General features: G+C 37.6%; 1 protein-coding gene across 1 annotated transcript in view; it reads left to right on the forward strand.

The window, feature by feature from the left end:
* The window catches only part of ambra1a (autophagy/beclin-1 regulator 1a), a 110,833-nt gene that overhangs the window by 68,083 nt on the left and 20,953 nt on the right, over nucleotides 1–21,797 (forward strand). The window contains exons 12-13 of the mRNA XM_067419173.1: nucleotides 388–542; nucleotides 7,250–7,389. Coding sequence (XP_067275274.1) covers nucleotides 388–542; nucleotides 7,250–7,389 — 295 coding nt within the window. The remainder of the gene's footprint in view (nucleotides 1–387; nucleotides 543–7,249; nucleotides 7,390–21,797) is intronic.

Here is a 21,797-nt window from a genome sequence, read left to right on the forward strand (position 1 = left end):
TATTTAACCAATAACAATTTAATGATTACTTTATTAATCATGTAGAATGTTCATTAGTTGCTGATGCAGTAATCATTAATAAATGGGTTAGTTCACCATTAGTAATACATTATCTGTGCATTAGTTAAGCATGCATTAATGCACATAAGTGCACCCATATTGTAAAAGTGTTACTAAATTATACATAACAAAATATACAATAAAACACTGAGTGAGCTGCTTATTTGTTTATTACATTGTTACTTACAAAATAAGTTAATTGACATAATTGTGCTAATTTTACAATGGTTTGGCTTAGGCTGTAGTTTTAAGTCAATGTTTCTGTTTTAGCTTGTCTCTATTTTCCATGTTACAGCTGTGAATAACTGCACTGTGTGTTTGTCACAGGTCCAAATGCCATCTCTGTCAGTTTGTCTCCGATGGGTCGTTACGTGATGGTGGGTCTGGCATCTCGTCGCATCCTGCTGCATCAGATCACCGATCACATGGTGGCACAGGTCTTCAGACTGCAGCAGCCCCACGGAGGAGAGACGTCCATGAGGGTACGTCACTTCTGACCTCACGTCTTCTTTAGAGACTGCCAGTGCTCTCAATACTTAACAAGATTAAAAAAAGGAAAGGAATTCACTACCACAATATCTTCATACAATTTTACAACTCTGGAAATCTGTACCTGTGTCTCAAAATGTAAAAAAACATAAAATAAAAAACTTGTGCTGTCAATCAAAAAAATTACCAAGTAATCGCACAGTTTTCCTGTAATTAATCATTATTAATCGCAATTAAAAACGTTTTTAATATTTAGACATTGTAATATAATGCAATGGCGTCTTTTTATGAAGGCTAGTATCACTGGTATTAAAACTGCTACTGGGGTTTCCGAAATATATATTTTTAAACATTAATGATAGAACATTACAGTATAATTAAAAGATATATCAACTTCATGTGAACTTTAAAACATCTGCACATAAATCCATCATAATAAATGTCATATTTACCTGTTGCCTTCCTACCTGTCAAACACGTAGTAAATATACAGAAATTGAATTGTTGAAGTTAAATTTGAAGGTATAAAAACTTTAAACTTATAAAAACTGCACTGCATGGCGGGAGACGTGACTGACACGGATCCGTCATTGATGCAGCTCGAAGAAAACGTGAACTGTGCACATAAGTCTGTTTTTTTTAAATCAGTCGTGATTAGACAATGCTAACGTTATATCACAACGTTTAGTGTGGATGGATATTAACAAGACTTATTTGTTTCTGTTATTGGTGAGAATCAATACTCCTAGATGACCAATAACAGGTTTGCTATTGCCTAATCCATAATAATAATCTGTACAGTATTGTAATCTGAGCACAGTGTTCATATCGTTAGCTAGCATGTATATATTATTAGCTAACACTGGTCTCTCAATAAGACACCTGTCCTGTTCTCCACTCTTCCTCCTCACACAACAACTAAATATATATCTCCTCTAATTGTTGTTCTGTCTAATTCTGTCCCTAACTGCGTGTCATAATCGTATGGCTGTGGTCTGCCATATAAGTATTAATAAAAAAAATTTAAGTTCCTCAGCGTCCAAACTTTCATTGCGATCCATTGTTTTCCTATCGGTAAATTCACCACACTCCCCCACGTTACACCACTTCCGGTTATGTCAATTTTCTCACAAAAACGACTCCAAAAGTAGAAATCTAGTTCCTACATTATTTAACTATGCATTGACTCACTGGGGTCTCTAACCTGCAATATGCCCTTTAACTCATTAACATTAATGACATTTTGTGTCATGACGCTGCGTGATCTGCATGATCTGTCACGTGCATCTAATTTTCTCTACAACTCTTTTAAGGTTAATTTAATACGTGATTTAACTCATTTAGGACTGCTCTTATGAGAATACTCAAGAAAATTTGCATTTCGGCAATATTCTGTGTTAATGTTTGTTTAAAACTCGAAGAGAACTCTTTTCTGGTGCGTGTCTTTCAGGCAAGGGGTGCGTCTCAATCAGCTCCCTATTTCAGTAGTCAGAGCACTGATCAAGGAGTCGGACACCATCATATACATGACATACTGATTCACGACCTAGAAAACTAGGGAGCTGATTGAGACGCACCCAGAAAATTCACAGACATCATGTTCTCTTTTGTCACGCTGGAATGGTTTTAAAGCATTTGCATGAACAAAAACGTGGTCATATAACGTAAAGCTAGCCAAAGGATGATAGATGCTTTTTTAACAAATATTTGTAACTTTTTAAACTGAAATGTGTTGCATGCGTTAAATACGCTAATTTTGACAGCACTATGTAGGTTTTGCACTTTTCTGTCAGTCAATTCAGTGTAATAAAATAGCAAAAGCAAAAGTTTGCCTTCTAAGAGCAGAAATTCCCTCTATCTATACACTCTATTTTTTTTTTATGAATCCATTGAATTTCCTTTGAAATGTTTACCAAAGCTCTGTTAAGATGAGCCACAATTTTTTTTTTGTCATTTTAGTCAATCTTTTCATGATTATTGTGAAGTTTTGTTATTATTGGTGGTCTGCCCTATGTAGATCAGCTCTCTGTGCTCTCTTCAGCAAAGGGGGGAGCCTGGGGTTTAGAAAAGCCTTTGAGTAGGAACCTGACCTAGATACGCTCTCTTAGAAATAGAGAGGGAGAGAGAAGTGGGAAAAATGTATTTGTGTGGAGCGAAGGGCATAAATGGAAATATCTACATGGTTGACTTTTGTTTTTGTAAGCTGTGCTCATGGCAGGATTCTGAACGTGGATTAATTTGAGAGCGATGGAGCAGGAGAGCTTCATTTTTTTATCCTTGTTCAGTCTCTAAACATACAACACCAAATCTCTCTCTGCAGAGGTTGGAAAGCTTTGCAGTGAGCGCTTGTTCGCGTTTTCATGGGTTTTTGCTGATATTTTGCCTGCACTCCCCACTTTAAGTCTCTATGTGTGTCATGCTGAGCCTAATTTGTAAGATAAACATACAGCTTAATTTTGATTAAGCTGGCCACCACAGTGGCGTGAGTTCTTACAATAATGTCTTTGTGTTTATCAGAAACTTGACTGCCTTAAAGAAAGTTAGTACCCTTGTTGCTACCGTTGTTTTTAAAATATGATCCACACATAAATTCAGTCTCTCTGACGTGTTATTTTATGTCTTATATGACATAATGGGGAGTCTTTGAACTCCACAGGTCTGCCTCCTGTCAGCTTTTCACACATCTCTCTGTGACATATTTTTTCTAGAACTGCTTTCATTGAAATTTTTCTTTTTCTGAAAGTTTTTTGAAGAGTCACACAACTGACACTTGTTCTTCCGCTCTCAGACCACACGTCCATATTTTCACACAGACAGTGCACTGACAGACAAGAAAGAGCAAACTACTAGAGCAAGCTCCCTGTACCGCCTAGTCCAAGCGAAAAAAAAGCAAATCATATATTCCACTTTATTACCAGTTACACTGCAAATTAAACATATGGACATCAGAGGGTATATTGAAAGAACCAGTACCAGTGAAATGTAACATTTTTCATGTCATCGCTCAGTGTTTCAACGAGAAGGGTCCAGCTGCGGCTTGGGCGTTCCCGTCATGAAACAAGAAAGCCTATTGGGCATTCCTGGTAGTGTGTCATCGACCAATCACGATGAGTTTCTCAAGGCACATGGGTATGATGTCGTATGCCTTATTTTTCCCCCCAAACCACTTCAGCGGAAATGACTGATTCTAAACATTTCATTTGGTCAATCACAATAATGATTGCCTACACCCAACCCTGATCCCTAAACCTACCCATCACAAGAAACATTCTGCATTTTTACATTTTCAAAAAAAACATAATTTAGTACGTTTATAAATCCATTTACATTGTGGACACACACACATAAATGGTTCGTTTCAGCGTAGACATACACGTGGAATCACATGCAGTGATAATGGATCGTTAAGGTGTAGACTAGATCACACGGCGTAGACATGCACGCGGATAGCTCAAAATGCGCACAGATAACACGCCACTTGGCTTTAGAAAGTGGTGTGTAACTAACTAGCGAATGTTGAACATATTAATCCGGATATTGACAGCTAGCAGTTCAGCAGCAGAGGCGAAGAAGAAGAAGGGTAGTCTGTGAAAACCGTAACCCCCACCAGCACGATAACGCCCATTTGGGGCTGCAGTTGAATGATATTGGTTTCAACTGCGGATAAAACAGCTACAATGTCACGTAACGTTACATTTAACTCAGAAACGTATCTATTGTTAGCAAGAAAAGTGTACTCGAGAGGAGCATTTTGCACACAAAAAAACGCTATTACGTATTCATTATGTTTTTACTCTAATACCAAGATAAAGTTATTGTAACTATTATTATTATTATTATAAAAACAGCCTTATATGCACTTAACACCCTTTAATAATAATGTACCAGCTGACAGGGTTCTTTTTATAGTTTAGGACATGAGTTGATTTGTTTGTTTGTTTTTTCTTGAGAAAAATTAACATAACTATATACCCAAAATTAATCTATATTTAATCTCTATGAGTCTATAGCGTTGTACTTATCTGGCTTTCACCAGACCAAGCTCAATTTAAGATTGAACATTGGCCTGGGGGTCTGTTATGTATTTTCTACTGCACAAGAGGTGATAAACGAGCATAATTCAAATGATTCTGTATGCAATTGGATCCTTCAACCAATTAGACCGGGCAATCTCTTCTTTAGCTGTCATCGTTGTTAAACCTGCCAATAGCATGGCAGGTGGATAAGCCAGTCTGTGATTGGTTCCCGCAAAAGTGCAACAGAAGCAGTAGAAATGAATGTACAGGTTGCAGGGCGAAATCAAATCGCCGGCAGATAAGGCTGGGTTTACCCAGTCTAGTGTTGTGCTGTTGTTAAAGGGTTAGTTCACCCAAAAATGAAATTTCTTTTATTAATGACTCAACCCAATGTCGTTCCACACCTGTAAGACCTTCGTTCATCCTCTGAACATAGTTTAAGATATTTTAGATTTAGTCTGAGGCCTTTCTGTCCTTTGAATGTAAGTGTATGCCCACTTGCGGTCCACGTCCAGAAGGTAATGAAAACATCATCAAAGTAGTCCAAATGTGACATCAGTTGGTTAGTTAGATTCTTTTAAAGCGTCGACAATACATTTTGGTCCAAAAATAACAAAAAATACGACTTTATTAAGCATTGTCTTCTCTTCAGCAGATTGATTCGTGATTCATATCACCAATGTCACGTGATTTCAGCAGTTTGTTAGTTTGACACGTGATCCGAATCTTGAATCATGACCGTTTGATTCTTTATTTGAGGCACTTACATTCAAAGGACAGAAAGCCCTTGCACTAAATCTAAAATATCTTAAACTGTGTTCTGAGGATGAACGGAGGTCTTGCGGGCTTTTGCTGTGAACCATGGGAAAAACGTGAACAGATGCAAAATGCATATTAACCACTACATAAATTTGTCCCCACAGGGTGCCTGATTTTAGCTGTAACTATAGCAACAGTATTTGGTACATTTCATTATCTGCTTTTATTGTTGTTTGTTTGTAGAGATTTTCTCACTCGCTGTATGTGTAATTATTAGTTTCCATCATTATATTTTCTATAATTTGATTGTTGTTTCCCCCTCATGTCTTTGTTTATTAGAGGAGATCTTTTTGTTTGTTTCTCTAAGTGATATTTTCTCATATGGAAGTTAATGAATGAATTTAATTCGTCAGCTTCGTTAATGTGTCTGCTTATTACCAGGATTAATTATACAACGGAGTGCAGAGAGAAAGAAAATGAACAAAGGGTAGCCCAAGGCTCTATTTGCAGCTTTGCTTTGAACCACTTTTTCTACATATACATTTTTTTTATTTAGTTGTCAATTTCATTCAAAGTACTCGTCGTGACACTTACCTGCCAATGTTCTCTAGTAGTGCTGATGCATGGTTTCATATTAGGACATCCTTAGATGGGAAATTTTCAGTTCATTTCTGTTTTATGAGCAGTGTAATATTTAAGAACTGAAAGAATGGACACTTACCATTCAAACGATTTTTGAATACATTAAATTGATCAAAATTGTCAGGACACAAATTTATTGTTACAAAACAATATTTTTTATGTAGCTTTTGAACGTTTTATTCATCAAAGAATCCTGAAAAATCCACTGAAAAATGTGTCAGTGTTTCCACAAAAATATTGCACAACTGGTTTCAACATTATTGATAATCAGAAATGTTTCGTGACTAACCAAATCAGCATATTACAATGATTCCTGAAGGATCACGTGACACTGAAGACTGGAGAAATGATGCTGAAAATTCACCTTTGCCTTCACAGGAATGAATTACATCTTTAAATATTGTTACAATTTAAAATAAATGTTTTCTATTAGAATATATTTCACAGTATTATTGTTTCAACTCTATTTTAAATAAAATTAATGCAGCCTTTGTGAGCATAAGATACTTATTTCAAAGGCATTAATACTGTAATACTGTATTAATAATTCTTACTAACCCCAAACCTTTGAATGGTAGACTGAGAATCTCAGAGGAGCTGCTTTTTCTTTTAGGATCTAAATCAGACTCAGTAATTAGTGCTGCATACATAAACACTATACATATACAAATACACTCAGAAGAGCTGTATATGTTTAAGAGGCCCACAATGGCCATGCAATCTACTGGGTGCAGATGCACAAACACACCGCATTCAGGTGGTGTCGCACAGACACACACACACACACACACACACACACGTGTGCTGCAATCATATAGACTTATTTTCCCTTAAAGACACTGTTTGAACTGCCAGCCTTTGTGGCTTTTATCCTTGTCCTGAATTTCATCTGTCTAGAGAAAAGTGAGAGAGGAAGAGTTTGTCTGTTGATCACTCATCTGCAGATGAATGAGACCGCTTTCTCTCTCCCTGGCAGACATGAGCTTGTCCTATTTTTGTCCTTTTTTTCTAGAGCCAGTGGAGTGTAAGTAGTATGCCAAGGCTGACAGACAGGGACGGGGGAATGGTTTGGAAAGAAAGAGAAAGAGTACTTTGGAGAAAGAGATTTGACTTTTCACAGTTTAGCCTTTCCTCAGTTATGCTAGCAGTGCTTGTCATATCTGACACAGACTGCAGTCTAGAGAGGAGATGATGGGGGGTGCTGGCAACTTGTAGAATGAGTAAAAACTTCTAAGAAGGTTGTGGGACTGTTTAAAAAGGTGTGCTCTTTGTATGTTTTTCAGAGGGTGTTTGATGTGGTGTATCCAATGGCCCCAGACCAGCGGAGACATGTCAGTATAAATTCTGCACGTTGGCTGCCAGAACCGGGGCTTGGGCTCGCTTATGGAACCAACAAAGGAGATCTGGTCATCTGCAGACCTGTGTGAGTCTCCTATCCATCCCTTCATAGCTCACCCAGCCCTCTTTGTGGGTCATTAATCATTTTTTTCTTTCGTTCTTTGCATTAAAGAATAAAAATGCTGTTGTAAGAGTTTTTTTGTAACTCAGCTGGACTCTTCAAGATAATTGCTTGCCAAACATAATCAGCACTTTACTCATCTGCATGTGGGTCATCAACCAATGAGAAATGATCCATAATGTTTACAATGATACAACAAGTTGCAATGATGTGTGTGTGTGCGCGTGTGCGTGTGCATGTATAAAACATTTGGTTGTTCTGAAATGTTGACGTCTGTCTTTCCACTGCTTTGCCCATCTGTTTTTGTTTTCTAGTTGAGAACCTGCACTGTTTTATGTTTATGTAAATGAATGTCATACATGTCAAATACCTTCTTGGTTTTGTCAGTTCTTCAGCAGTTTAAAAAGAAGTTTTCCTACAAGCGTTTGGTGTTTGTTAAAGAAACAGACACTAATTAATTCATTTCAAGGATCATTTCCCTTCACTGTATTTGGTTGTATAATTTGCAGCTTGGCTGTGGATGTTGCTTTTCTGCAAGTTTGTCATAATTATCATCAAGGTTACCGTGGATACAAAAAGCCTACGTTGCCTCTCCTATGTAAACACGCTCTCACTTCATTAATGCACACAGTTTTGCTAATTAGAGAAAGCAGAAAATGCATCGTACAAAAAAACTCAGGGCTTTGTTGTTTATATATTCCGTCGTGGTGTCTAGTGTTCAGAGAACGTGTGCCTTGGACACCAAAAAGCCCAATCACTTTAGTCGTGACAGGAAATGATCTCTCTTAGTGTAATTTACACAGTAATTTATTCTTATACAATCACGCACACTACCCCATAAGCATCTTGTTATTATTGATTAATCATCTGATCGCATTTATTTGATCTAATTTGCAATTATTTAAGAACGTCGTTTAAATATAATCACATTTTGATATTTAAATAAAGGACATTTAAATCTGCAGCTCATAACTTCTTTTGGTTAAAAAATATCTAAATCTAGAGCTTGTACATAAAAAGCTATTGTTCAAAACTATCTCTTTACCTTAGTCCGATTCACAGCGGTAAGCTTGTAATAATGTTTTATAATTTAAGTGTCTTTTAGAGAGATGTACGAGCTTCCGCCGTTCATCTTTGCGTCATGATATCACATCTGTATACGGAGTCTGGGCTAGTAGGCTATATTGCATGAGTGGATGCTTCAGCTGGTGAATAATTTGTGGCCTCTTCTTACAACTGCTGAAATGTAATTAAAATTGTCATTTTGATAGCGGCTTCCGGATTGTAATCCAGAAAGTTCAAAACGACAATCATCGTTGACAACTGGTGTGTTAATAGACAACCATACACCACAAAACATTTGATTCTTCGCGTTGAGGAGCCGTGCTCCTCAACTCATTTCAGGGTTCAAACAGAAATGGTGACAAACAGAAACAAATTATGGATTGCACTGCTGTTTTTATTATGTCATTAAATGTGCAGTCAAGTCTCTTTTTCCTTTGGAGTCAGGTTTCAACGCAAAGGTCTGTTATTTACTCTACCCTAATATTCTCTCTTTATTTACTCACCTTATGCCATTCCAGATGTCTATAACTTTCTTTCTTATGTTTAACACAAACTGAGTCCATGTGATTAATGCAAATGGATAAATCCTTCAAAATTGAAGCTTCAAAACCACACAAAACAAACATGACAGTAATCCATAAAATCCTTTTTTTAAATGGTTGCATGGATTTTTAAATGGGATACTAAATCGGTAAGTAGGTGGCAGCGAGTCTTAATGATTGAGTCGGTGAATCATTTATTAATTTATTCGATTCAAACAAAACAACTGATTAATTCAGAAACAAAGCAAGGGACTGTTTTTATGAATGAAAATCTTTGATTTTTGTTTTTTTTAAAAACTGATTCATTCGTAAAACAAAACAACACTGCTGAATGCTCTGAGAAATGCAGTAGTTCTGCTTTGTTTACAACTATTTTCATTGGTGAAATAGAGTAAAAACAAATATTGGCAATACAGTTGTCTATTGGGATTTTAATATTAACTTTTTATTTATTTAACTGTTGTATAAAACCACATTTGCAATTATTCTGATGTTATGGAAAACAGCACTCTTGTTTGTGTGATATTGCTGAACTATTATAAATATAAATATAGCTGCAAGCAGCCATTATAGGGGCCAAGCGCAACAAAAGCAGACAAGGAAGGTAGCAGCAGGCCAACTGCAAAAATAAGTAAAGACATTTGGAGACAATTTTTAAGCAAAAAAAAAGAGACAATTACATGTTTTGTGTAATTATAGCGCCATCAAGTGGCACAATCATACCAATTTTGTTGTGTGTCCTCGGAGTGAGCCCATAGAAGTGTGTGTCAATTTTGGTGGAAATATCTCATTTTGTTTTGGAGTTATAGACATTTATGTGAAAAAACACATACAAATTGACTGACACATGACTTCGATTGGATTTTACTACCCCTTACTATCAATATTTTGAGATTTGGGCTATATCATATAGCTATCGACCTATGTTTCCGATTTTCTGATGCTGGTTTCGTCTCGATCGGACTAGCAGTTTCGAAGATATCAGCTAATGTTTTATAAGCACTTAATTACCACGCTGCACAAACCGTACATCGAAACCTGACAAATTTGGTATCGTTGGACTCAGCAAGGATTCAGGAGTACAAAAAATTTACTCCCATCAAAATATGTCAACCACACCCAATGTTATAAGCGTTTGGAAAAAAAATCTCCACTAGGTGGCTCTGTTTTGAAACTTTTTAGGCTACTTCAGGGCATCGTGGTGATGACCCATACCATGTTTCGTAACGATCAGTTCATGCATTTGTAAAATACAGCATTTTAGCACATAATTCTAAATGGCCGACGCCCAAAATGGCCGACATGGTAAAATCTGATATCATTCGACTCGACATGACGCCTTGAATCTAATGAGACCAATTTTATGTTAAGTTATAAGCCAAAATAGCCATTTTTGCTATCTCCTGACCAGTAGGTGGCACTGCGCCAAAACGCTGCATGTTGCCTCAGGTCATGCTTGTGATATACGTACCAAGTTTGGTTTGAATACGACAAAGCATTGTGGAGATATAGCCTTTAGTGTGTTTTCGCAAGCGCTACGTAAAATTTGTTTGCGCGTTAATCAAAAATGATTCAAGTCCATATCTTGGATTCAAGTCCAAGATATGGACTTGAATTCCATAACTTTTTGTCAGCGCTGAAGATGATCTGGTTCAATTTTCGTGTAAATCGGACTTACGGTCTAGGACGAGTTTGAAAAAGTTGGTTTTCAGTTAATTAAAAATGGCGGGTAAATTTACATAATGGAAAATGACAGCATAGGGTGCAATCGAATCGGCTTGAGCCAAGGAATCAGATGAAAAAAAAATTTGTTTCTATCCCTTATGGTTCAAAAGTTATTAGCATAAACATGAGTGAAACTTTGGACAGTTGGTGGCGCTAGAGGGAAGGGTTTAGAGACTCCAAATTTGGTCAGTTTACTATTGGTACTGACCTCTATCAGTGTACCAAATTTCATAACTTCCCCGCAAACGGTTCTATGGGCTGCCATAGACTCCCATGGCGGAAAAAAAGAAGAAGAAGAAGAATACTAACGATTTCAATAGGAGCCTACGCACCTTCGGTGCTTGGCCCCTAAAAATAAGACAACACATACAGTAGCATTTTTTCACTCATATCATGAAATTTCTTAGACTGGGTAAACCCAGCCTGAACGCCAGCGATTTGATTTCGCCCTGCAACTCAGTCTGGAAACCTGTACATTCATTTCTACAGCTTCTGTTGCACTTTTGCGGGAACCAATTACAGACTGGCTTATCCACCTGGTGCACTATTGCCGGGTTTAACAACAATGATGGCTAGAGAAGCGATGGGTCGTTGCCCGTTAATCATGCCTCTTGTGGTCTGGTTGAAGGACTAACCAATTGCATACAGAGTCATTCAAATAATGCTCGTTGATCCCGCCTCTTGTGCAGTAGAAAACACAGAGCAGACTCCCAGACCAATGTTCAATTTTAAATTGAGCTTGGTCTGGTGATAGCCAGACAAGACATTTCTTACTGAATGGAGGGCAGCATTTATTTTAAAACACATTATTTATTTATAATGTTGAAGTGCCCCCATTATGCTTTTTTGAATATTCCTTTTCATGCAGTGTGTTATGTAGTAATGTGTAATGTAGGTGTCTATGAATATAACTGATCTGCAAAGTACGAGATAAAGTTATTGTCTCTCAAAAGAAAGAATCAACTCTGAAACGCCTAAAAGAGTTGTCAGGTATTCCAGTCTCACTTCTGTAAGGGCTACACGTCACTGGGTAATCTATTCGCATAATGTCTTCATTGGCTACCTGCCAACAACTTCTACTTTGACCCGCCCTAAACATTGTGTTGTGTACATGTTGAGAAGATGCTGTTTTCTGCTCTGCACTTTGACTTCCAAAGGATTAGTATGTGAAGAGTCAGGGGTAAAATGACCACAGAGATACAACAGCAGTATAACCTTCTGATGATTGCTTCTCAAATCTGTTTGATGTCTAAATGGAATTTATAAATTGCTTATATAACAAGGTGTTTTATATTATGTAAGTCTTTGGCTAATTAGCTGTTGGTCATTATTACCTCAAAGTGTGCCCATTAATGCAGGTTGTCTCTTCTTACTACTTTGAGTAATGATAAAAGATGGAGCAAAATCTGTTTTTCAAATTGTAGTTACATCGATTATTCACGTTGTGCTCGGCTAACATATGTGCTGTTATTGATACAGTTAATAATGCAGTGCACAATATTCTAATAAATTAGAATTAGTATGTTCATTGGTTAGTTGGTGAACATATACTTGTTAATGCTGATGGTGAGAATTAACATCTAATTAACAGTTGCAACATCTAATAATGTATGTCAAACAGAATAGCTTGAGAAACGTCCTACTCGTCGTCCAAGTCCTTGCGAGGTTCAGGTTGAATAACTTCCAGCGTTTCATCATTGGAATCACGCTTAAATTGATATGGTAAAATCAATGCCATTGTTACTGTCTTAACAGTGTGTATTCGCTGAGCTTTAGGAATCCTCTGGAGCTGGTTTAGTTATTGTAATGGCCATTTCATATCCAACATGCATAAATCGAAACAGTCTGGGCCATCTGGCCAATCAAAGCAGAGCAGCTCATGGAAAGGAGGGATTTATAGAGATCGATTCCTCCTATGAGTTGTTTTAGAATCATTGAAAACAAAATTAGGAACCTTTAAAATAACATTGGGCCTTTTAAAATCACATTATAAGGATTGTACTGGATAACTGTGTGCAAATGTTGATGAATAGGATTGCATTCGTCATGGTAAAGATGGTTCTAGAAACTAACCATGTGTTGTTCATAAATGAATTGTATTGTTGACTACTGTTTTGAAAAGTGTTGTGTTCTGATGTAACGTGTGTGAGAAAGGAAGTAAATGAGATTGATGAAGTGCGCTACTCCTGTCTTGTGCTTCATTGTTTTGTTAATCCTGACAGATACCACAAATTGACGATTTTAGGATTAGGCATTGTTTTTCACTATATGCAACAGATGTAGGCCAGTATGAGCTGTGCTGTTAACCTCACTCCACTGATCTTAAGAGGCTCTCTAGTGACTGACGCTAGAGACTGCAGTCTTTAGCCTTCTTGTTAGAGCGCCCGTTTGAACCGGAGGGGCTACTTATAGTTGGTCACGAAGATGTATGTTGCTATCGTCTCTTGCCCGAGTTTTTTCCTGTCTTGCTCCAGTAAACCTGCTATGCCGTTCAACTCATAGTTGTGGCTATAAGTTATTGATGATATTGGGACGCTTAACAGGACGAAAGAAAGAGAGCTGTACTGCTTCACTGCCTTGACACACAGGGATTTTCTATTTATTGCCTAAAAGTAATGATACACTGGGCAACTTTTTAGCAGTGTTGCCAGTCAATGCTTTGTTGTTTTGTTGGTGTGAGCACATGACTTCTCATGTTTGTTTCTTTGTGTCATGTGCTCTCTTATCTTAACCCTGCCCTTCTTTTTATCTGATTACTGGTTCATTTTCCCCACCTGTTCCCTCCTCGTAACCTGCTTTGTCTGCTCCCTATTTTTTTTTTCTTGTGTTTTCTTGGGTTCTTGGCTTGTCTTGTCCTGCCAAGTCCAGCTGCTGGTTGTGTTTTCCCTCCATGGGGTAGTTTTTGTTTGTTTTATTTATTGTATAACAAATAAAAGCCATTTGTTCTGCTTCTTGAGTCCTTGCCTTATTTCTAACCCTGACACAAATGTGCTGATTTGCGTACATCAAACAAGCATTGAGCTTCTGATGACCATAACTGATGTGTGCATTAATGAATGTTTTTATATGTAAATAAACACCTAAATTAAATTTAAATTAATACAAATTTGGAGAAACACTTTATTTTAAGGTTCAGTCATTAAATATTAATTAGTTGCTTATTAGCATGCATACTAGGATATTGGCTGTTTATTTAATTATTTAATACTTATACAGCACATATTAATGCCTTATTCCGCATGACCTTATTCTACATCCCTTAATCCTACCAAAAACCTAAACTGAAATGTTAGAAAAACGACCTTACTAAATATTAATAAGCAGTAATTTAGGAGTTTATTGAGGCAAAAGTCGTAATTAATAGTGAATACGTGTTCCCCATACTAAAGTGTTATTTATATGGATTCATTTTATGATCTCTTTATGAACTTTTTGAAGCGTCAAAGTGGTATGTTGCATGGGCTGTCAATGGAGAGACATATATCTCTCATTTCGTAAAGAATCAGATTATTTCTGAGTTAATTTGTGTTCCGAAGATGAACGCAAGTCTTATGGGTTTGGAAAGACATGAGAGTAAGTGAGAACAGAATAAAACATTTTGGGTGAATTAACCTTTAAGGATAAATTTGTACCTGTTGCTCTTCGATCTCTGCTGGTCTCCATAGCTCACACAAAGTACATCAGGAAGAGGTGAGAACCAAACAACGCCTTAGTGATCTCTATTGGTGGGTGCGGATGAATGCTCAGGTTCATGATGATGTCTGTTCCTGCCACGTGTGTCAGCTCTATGACAAAACTGTCAAGTCACATCTTGCTCCTCTCCAGCTGGTGCCACTGCCTAATGGGCCATGGCAGTAAGTGGCTGTGGATACAGTCGGCCCATTTGACACTGCTGCATCCGACTGCAGGTTTGTTATAACATTAGCTGATTAACAAATGGCCTGAGTTCTCCTTAACTCACACCATCACTATCGATTTTGTGGTTTCGTTTATGTCATCAGTCTTCAGACACCATGGAAATCCATTGAGTGTAGTTACTGATAACGGCATTCAGTTAATGTCTGCTGCTGTTCTGGAAGAAAGGAATAGTCATCACCATCGTTCTTCTCTACTACTCAGCAGCTAATGGTGCTGTAGAGAGGTTCAACTGTGTGCTCAAACACATTGTCCAATGTGGCCATCCAGCAACATTAACCATGGAAACCTGTGCTAGCTGACTTCTTGAAGGTGTAACTGATACTTCACCTTTTACGTTCCTCTATGGCAGGCAAATATGCACAGGGATGTCTATTTTGCCATGTGCAGCTGTGCACCAGCCAACTGTCCTGACTGTTCGCCGAAGGGTTACGCAGCTGCAACACAAAATGATAAAGTACACTGATGTTATAAGCGTGATGCTCGTGCTCCTTTTTGCCAGGAGGGGGATAAAGTAAGGGAATGGGACCCTTTAGCATGTCCCTAAGGGACGCAGGAAGTTTAATGATCGTCTCACAAAAGACTTGGGGTGAGTACATGCATTCTTAGTGATGGAAAGACATGGAATGCTGCATTTTCATGCACACCAACAACTCCGGCTGAGAACACGGCTAACTACACACACACTCATTAGACCTAAACGTGATGTTTAGAATTAAAATGTTACTTAGAGCTGATGTAATATTCTGTTATTTAAAAAAGAGGAAAATGTTGTTACTACAATTTTGAAAAATGTTGTGTTCTGATGTAACGTGTGAGAACACGAATAAATGAGTAAACAAAAATAAAAAAGATGAAGTTCGCTACTCCTGTCTCTTGTGCTTCATTATCTCATAACTCCTGACAGATACCACACTGTTTCACCGGTTTCAGAAGTGGTCAATTGAGCAACGGACAAACTGTGAGAATACATTCTTGCATAAAGATATTATAATGTTGAAAAGTGATATTTGAGCAGCTCATTTTTCAATCTTTTCAAACCCTGTCTCCTAATAAACTCCAGCACAATCAATGACGCACAGTGTCTCATTGCATAATTTCATCAAAGCGATGGGAAACACTCAATATCACACTGTAAAAAAATATTGTTGTTTTTTGTTGGTTTGACTGAACCTGGTTTCCTTAATTTTGAGTTTAATTGAAATTAAAAAAATTGAGTTGATACAATGAAGGAAATTTGTTTAATAAATAGAAACTAATATTATTGTATCTGAACCACATACATTTTTTTTATAAATCATGAAAATAGCATTATTTGGCATGTTTTACTACGCAATCTGAAATAAAACATGCAATTACCCAATATGCCTACGAAATCTTTTAATAATATTTTAATAAAGGTTGTCGAATCTCAAAAAATGTTCATTGTATTAACTCAAAATTTTAATTTCAATGAACTCAAATTTTAAGGCAACCAGGTAACTTTTTTTCTAAATATTTTTTTTACAGTGCATAAAAGAAGAGAATTCTACATAGTGTTTACTGAACAGGGCACAGCAGAAAGGCAGTGGCACTCAAAAATATATTTTTGCAGACGTGTGTTCAAATTAACATTTTAAAACATGCATCTGCTGCACATTATGGTATTAACAATACTACCATTTTAAAAATACAGTGGTATTGCCAGTATTTAGACGCTCTAGTATTGTGGTTCTACCGTAGTACAGGTGTACCGTACAACCCTAAGGCTTACATCATGCTTCACCATGTCCTGCCATTCACATCAGGCTGGCAGTTCATTGGTATCGAAGGTTTATAGTTTTCATACTCCTTTTGGTTTTCAAAGCCATAAGGACCAATTTAATTTTGTTTCCTAGTAAAATATAAAAAATCATGGCTCATACTGTAAGTGAGAAAAACAGACAATTCGTTTATCTTAAATATTTGTTGGACAATGATCAGCACATTTCATAATTTATATAATTACTAGACTATAACCTAAGAACATTCTACTTAAGGTTCACGTCCTCTGTCTCTGAATTATGCGTTTCTATGGCAACGCTATTAACACGGAAATAAATCTTTAATATGAGCAATCAGAAGACAACCCGCTATACAAGAAATAACGGATGTTATGCAAATACCTTATTAATAGACATACAGTCTTGTTCAAAATAATAGCAGTACAATGTGACTAACCAGAATAATCAAGGTTTTTAGTATATTTTTTATTGCTACGTGGCAAACAAGTTACCAGTAGGTTCAGTAGATTGTCAGAAAACAAACAAGACCCAGCATTCATGATATGCACGCTCTTAAGGCTGTGCAATTGGGCAATTAGTTGAATTAGTTGAAAGGGGTGTGTTCAAAAAAATAGCAGTGTCTATCTTTGACTGTACAAACTCAAAACTATTTTGTACAAACATTTTTTTATGTTATAAACATTTAGCAATCCTGTAAATCACTAAACTAATATTTAGTTGTATGACCACAGTTTTTTAAAACTGCTTGACATCTGTGTGGCATGGAGTCAACCAACTTGTGGCACCTCTCAGCTGTTATTCCACTCCATGATTCTTTAACAACATTCCACAATTCATTCACATTTCTTGGTTTTGCTTCAGAAACAGCATTTTTGATATCACCCCACAAGTTCTCAATTGGATTAAGGTCTGGAGATTGGGCTGGCCACTCCATAACATTAATTTTGTTGGTTTGGAACCAAGACTTTGCCCGTTTACTAGTGTGTTTTGGGTCATTGTCTTGTTGAAACAACCGTTTCAAGGGCATGTCCTCTTCAGCATAGGGCAACATGACCCTTTTCAAGTATTTTAATATATGCAAACTGATCCATGATCCCTGGTATGCGATAAATAGGCCCAACACCATAGTAGGAGAAACATGCCCATATCATGATGCTTGCACCTCCATGCTTCACTGTCTTCACTGTGTACTGTGGCTTGAATTCAGAGTTTGGGGGTCGTCTCACAAACTGCCTGTGGCCCTTGGACCCAAAAAGAACAATTTTACTCTCATCAGTCCACAAAATGTTCCTCCATTTCTCTTTAGGCCAGTTGATGTGTTCTTTGGCAAATTGTAACCTCTTCTGCACATGCCTTTTTTTTAACAGAGGGACTTTGCGGTGGATTCTTGAAAATAGATTAGCTTCACACAGACGTCTTCTAACTGTCACAGTACTTACAGGTAACTCCAGACTGTCTTTGATCATCCTGGAGGTGATCATTGGCTGAGCCTTTGCCATTCTGGTTATTCTTCTATCCATTTTGATGGTTGTCTTCCGTTTTCTTCCACGTCTCTCTGGTTTTGCTCTCCATTTTAAGGCATTGGAGATCATTTTAGCTGAACAGCCTATCATTTTTTGCACCTCTTTATTGGTTTTCCCCTCTCTAATCAACTTTTGAATCAAAGTCGCTGTTCTTCTGAACAATGTCTTGAACGACCCATTTTCCTCAGCTTTCAAATGCATGTTCAACAAGTGTTGGCTTCATCCTTAAATAGGGGCCACCTGATTCACACCTGTTTCTTCACAAAATTGATGACCTCAGTGATTGAATGCCACACTGCTATTTTTTTTAACACACCCCTTTCAACTAATTCAACTAATTGCCCAATTGCACAGCCTTAAGAGCGTGCATATCATGAATGCTGGGTCTCATTTGTTTTCTGAGAATCTACTGAACCTACTGGTAACTTGTTTGCCACGTAGCAATAAAAAAATATACGAAAAACCTTGATTATTCTGGTTAGTCACATTGTACTGCTATTATTTTGAACAAGACTGTATAGTCTTAGCTGGACATTCAACCTTGTGCTAGCTACATTAAACTGTACTGAAGGCTATATTTTGTTTTAGTTTTCCAGATTATTTTTGCATTATTATTATATTAACAATGGGTAATTTTAGTAATTGTTAAATGGAAATATTGTGAAATAACTGCTTAACTTTATTTTACTGAATTTCCACAGGATGTTGCAGTGCTCATGTGACACCAGTCAGAGTTTACAAATGGTATTATAAATTCGGTGAAGATATGAATGCTTTTAGCCGGAATCTCATAACTACGGTATATCTGGCATGGCTTGAGGCATAATTTTTGTGTCATCCTTCAAATTCATGTACTGTATCCATCTATGTACTGGAATGTAATTGTTATATAATTGTCATAGTCCTCTTGGTGGCATTCCTTTCCAGAGTTCCCCTTGCTGATCCTCAGTTAGTCTTTGGCCTTTCTTGGCAGATTTTGCAAGCATGCTGTAAACAGTGGTGCCTAAACAAACCTTTTCCAGTGTATTTCTCAAATAGCCGCTGAGCAACGTAACGTCATAACATCATTTTAAACACACTTAAATATATCTAATATGATAAACAGAGCTGAGTTACCTCATACTTATGTCCCTTCATAATAAAAGTCCCGCTGCTTGCGAGCCGTTCGTTGCGTTCAGTCGCTCCAGTGGCCTTGCTCAGCTCCCTCAACATTCGGTCCTGCTCTGCTTCATACTACAGTAAGGTTAGTAATCGCATCCATGAACATGATATATGCCCGAGTCCTAGCCTGATTCTTTTCCACCGGCTGTGAGGTGAAGACCACATGTCCCAAGATACTGCGCTCAAACTCGGCGTCATCAAACTACACCTTTGTTTTGAATAGGTGCCCTCTAGCGGACGGAAAAGTTACATAGTGCAGCTATAAATGAAACTGAAGTGACATGCTGTGTTAGAATTTGTGCCTAGCAGCTTCTGTGAACATAAAGCCAGCCTTCTTTGATTTAATTGGTCATCTCAAATATTTTGACATTACCAGTGACAGTCTGCTAAGGCAGTTCAAATGAGAAGATCTTGGTGCTGTGCAATATCCTTGCAGCACTAAAGTAGAGCAATTATTTTACAACCTTTATTACATGCATACTTTCTTTATACATCTCGGAAAAAAAAAACAGAGGTCCGGCTCTCTGCGAGCTCAGCTGGTTACGGCCATGAGCATCAGGACTTCGTCTTGACTCTGACTCAACCCTCTTCTGGTCTCTGTCTTGACTCGGACTCAAATTATCTGGTCTCAAGTACAACGCTGACTGCTTAACAGGATCTATTGCATTTTTCAGGAAATCTCAATGCAAAGTTCAGAGATGGCAACTTCTATGAGGGATTGATGCCAGTTTGAAGACAAAGTTGAACCCTATTCTTCATCAGGGCCGTACCCACCATTGAGGTCCCCGAGGTCCAGACCTTGGTAATTCTCCGAGGTGTAGCCTACATAATAGAAGTTGCAAAATAATAGCCTATTAAGGCGGCGTGTACAAATGGGTGTTCTCGCCTCGCCCGGAGTATGTTTTCAATTGTTTCCAATGGATGCGCCGCACTTTTCAATAGCGCCCACAGTTTAACTTTGGGTGAACATCAATGACCAATCACAGTGGAGGAGAGGCGGGACAAATGCCACAACCACCAACCGGCGCTTCAACGGCTGATGTTTGTTATCACAACACCGCGAGAGCGCTTAATAATCAGGGATGCAAACTAATAACGTTTTCTGTACCTGGTTTTCTTGGAAGCCTTAAGTAAATTTACATTTACAACTGTGTTTTTACCGATACAGACGAAAATGAAAAGACTGCTTCAAACAAAGCTCAGCTTTGAAAAGAGAAAAGATACAGGGCAAGAGAAGGAGACTGGGGAAAAAGAAAGAGAGAAGATGATGGCGATGAGACAGAAAGAGCAGATAGCCCACTGTGCTCAGAATAGAAAAAGCATTAGCCGGCAATATATTCCTAATTGCTACACATAATGTGATTCTTGTCTGTGAAATCCAGGCTAAACTCTCATAATCTAATATTGAGATTAGGAGCATCAAATTTTGATTTCACTCATTGTTTATTTTTTCACATTGATTTCTATCTTTGACATGATCTTACTCATTCAACATTAAATATATCAAGGTTATGTTCAAATAATGTTTCTTTACATAATGTAAATCACAAAAATTAACTTTAGCTAGGTTTTCAAAGACAGAGTCACACATATGTCGTCTTTGGCTCAATTTAACAACAAAACTGATTTTCTAATTTGGAGTCAAATTTTTTTTGCAACATTTAACCAGATTCTTAAAAATCTGTTGTCTTCTTAAAATAATTTATTCTGCACACTGACATGGTTTTAAAGCTACAGTTAGCTGATTCTTTGATTTTCTTATGTCTTAAAATGCATATGTAAAAGAGGGAAATGTTTTTTTTTTTTTTTCAAACCCTCCAAAAATCATATTTGGACCTCGGTATTTAGAAAATCCTGGGTACGGCCCTGTTCTTTATTAGGCTGTTTTGAATCTTTTGATTCTTTATATTATAGTCAGGTTATTTGTCCCTTCCCCTGTATGTTTATTTACCAGATGTTCAGAATATGTCTTCACCTTTCTCTGAAAGTAGCTAGGACCACACACAGACTGACTCTGTCAGTATCCATAAAGCTCTTACACTACAGCTTTTGATGGACACCTGAGGGAGAGGGATCGAACTGACTGAAACTGGTAATTAGCCTCCAGTGGTTCCAGATATCAGCCTATTCTCATGCTGGGGAACACCCACTTATTATGATGTGTTGAAAAACGATCAATTTTAAAGCGCACAAATATTGATTACATTTAAGAATGCCAAGAGCAGACCTTCATAACTTGTCTTCTATCCATTGAAGAGCACCATCAGTTCAAAACAGTGGTTATTCTGAGTTGTACACTTTTTTAACCCCAGAAAGTAATTATCTTTGCTCTATCATGTGCAAGTATTCATCACTATTCCCAAATTTCTCCTCTTTTTTTTACCTACTATACTGCTTTTTCTTTAGGTAGACTCCCTAAGAAAAATGAGAAAGAAAGAAACAGACAGAGAGAATTGTAGAAGGGATAGGGGTGCAAGAAAGAGAGCAGGACAGGCCCACTGGGAGGCAGCATCTCTGGGAACTCTTGGTTGGAGACAGGTGCACGGGGTGGTTGGATGAAGTGGATGTCAGCCTCTGCAACTACGGGACTGTCTGTTCTATGCTAATGAGCCGCAAAGATGCATTGTGGGAGTCCGTGGGGAGTATAGCGAGTTTCTTTGAGCTAGGCAAATGAGCAG

The sequence above is a fragment of the Pseudorasbora parva genome, chromosome 1, assembly GCF_024679245.1.
Source record: "Pseudorasbora parva isolate DD20220531a chromosome 1, ASM2467924v1, whole genome shotgun sequence".
Taxonomy (NCBI): domain Eukaryota; kingdom Metazoa; phylum Chordata; class Actinopteri; order Cypriniformes; family Gobionidae; genus Pseudorasbora; species Pseudorasbora parva.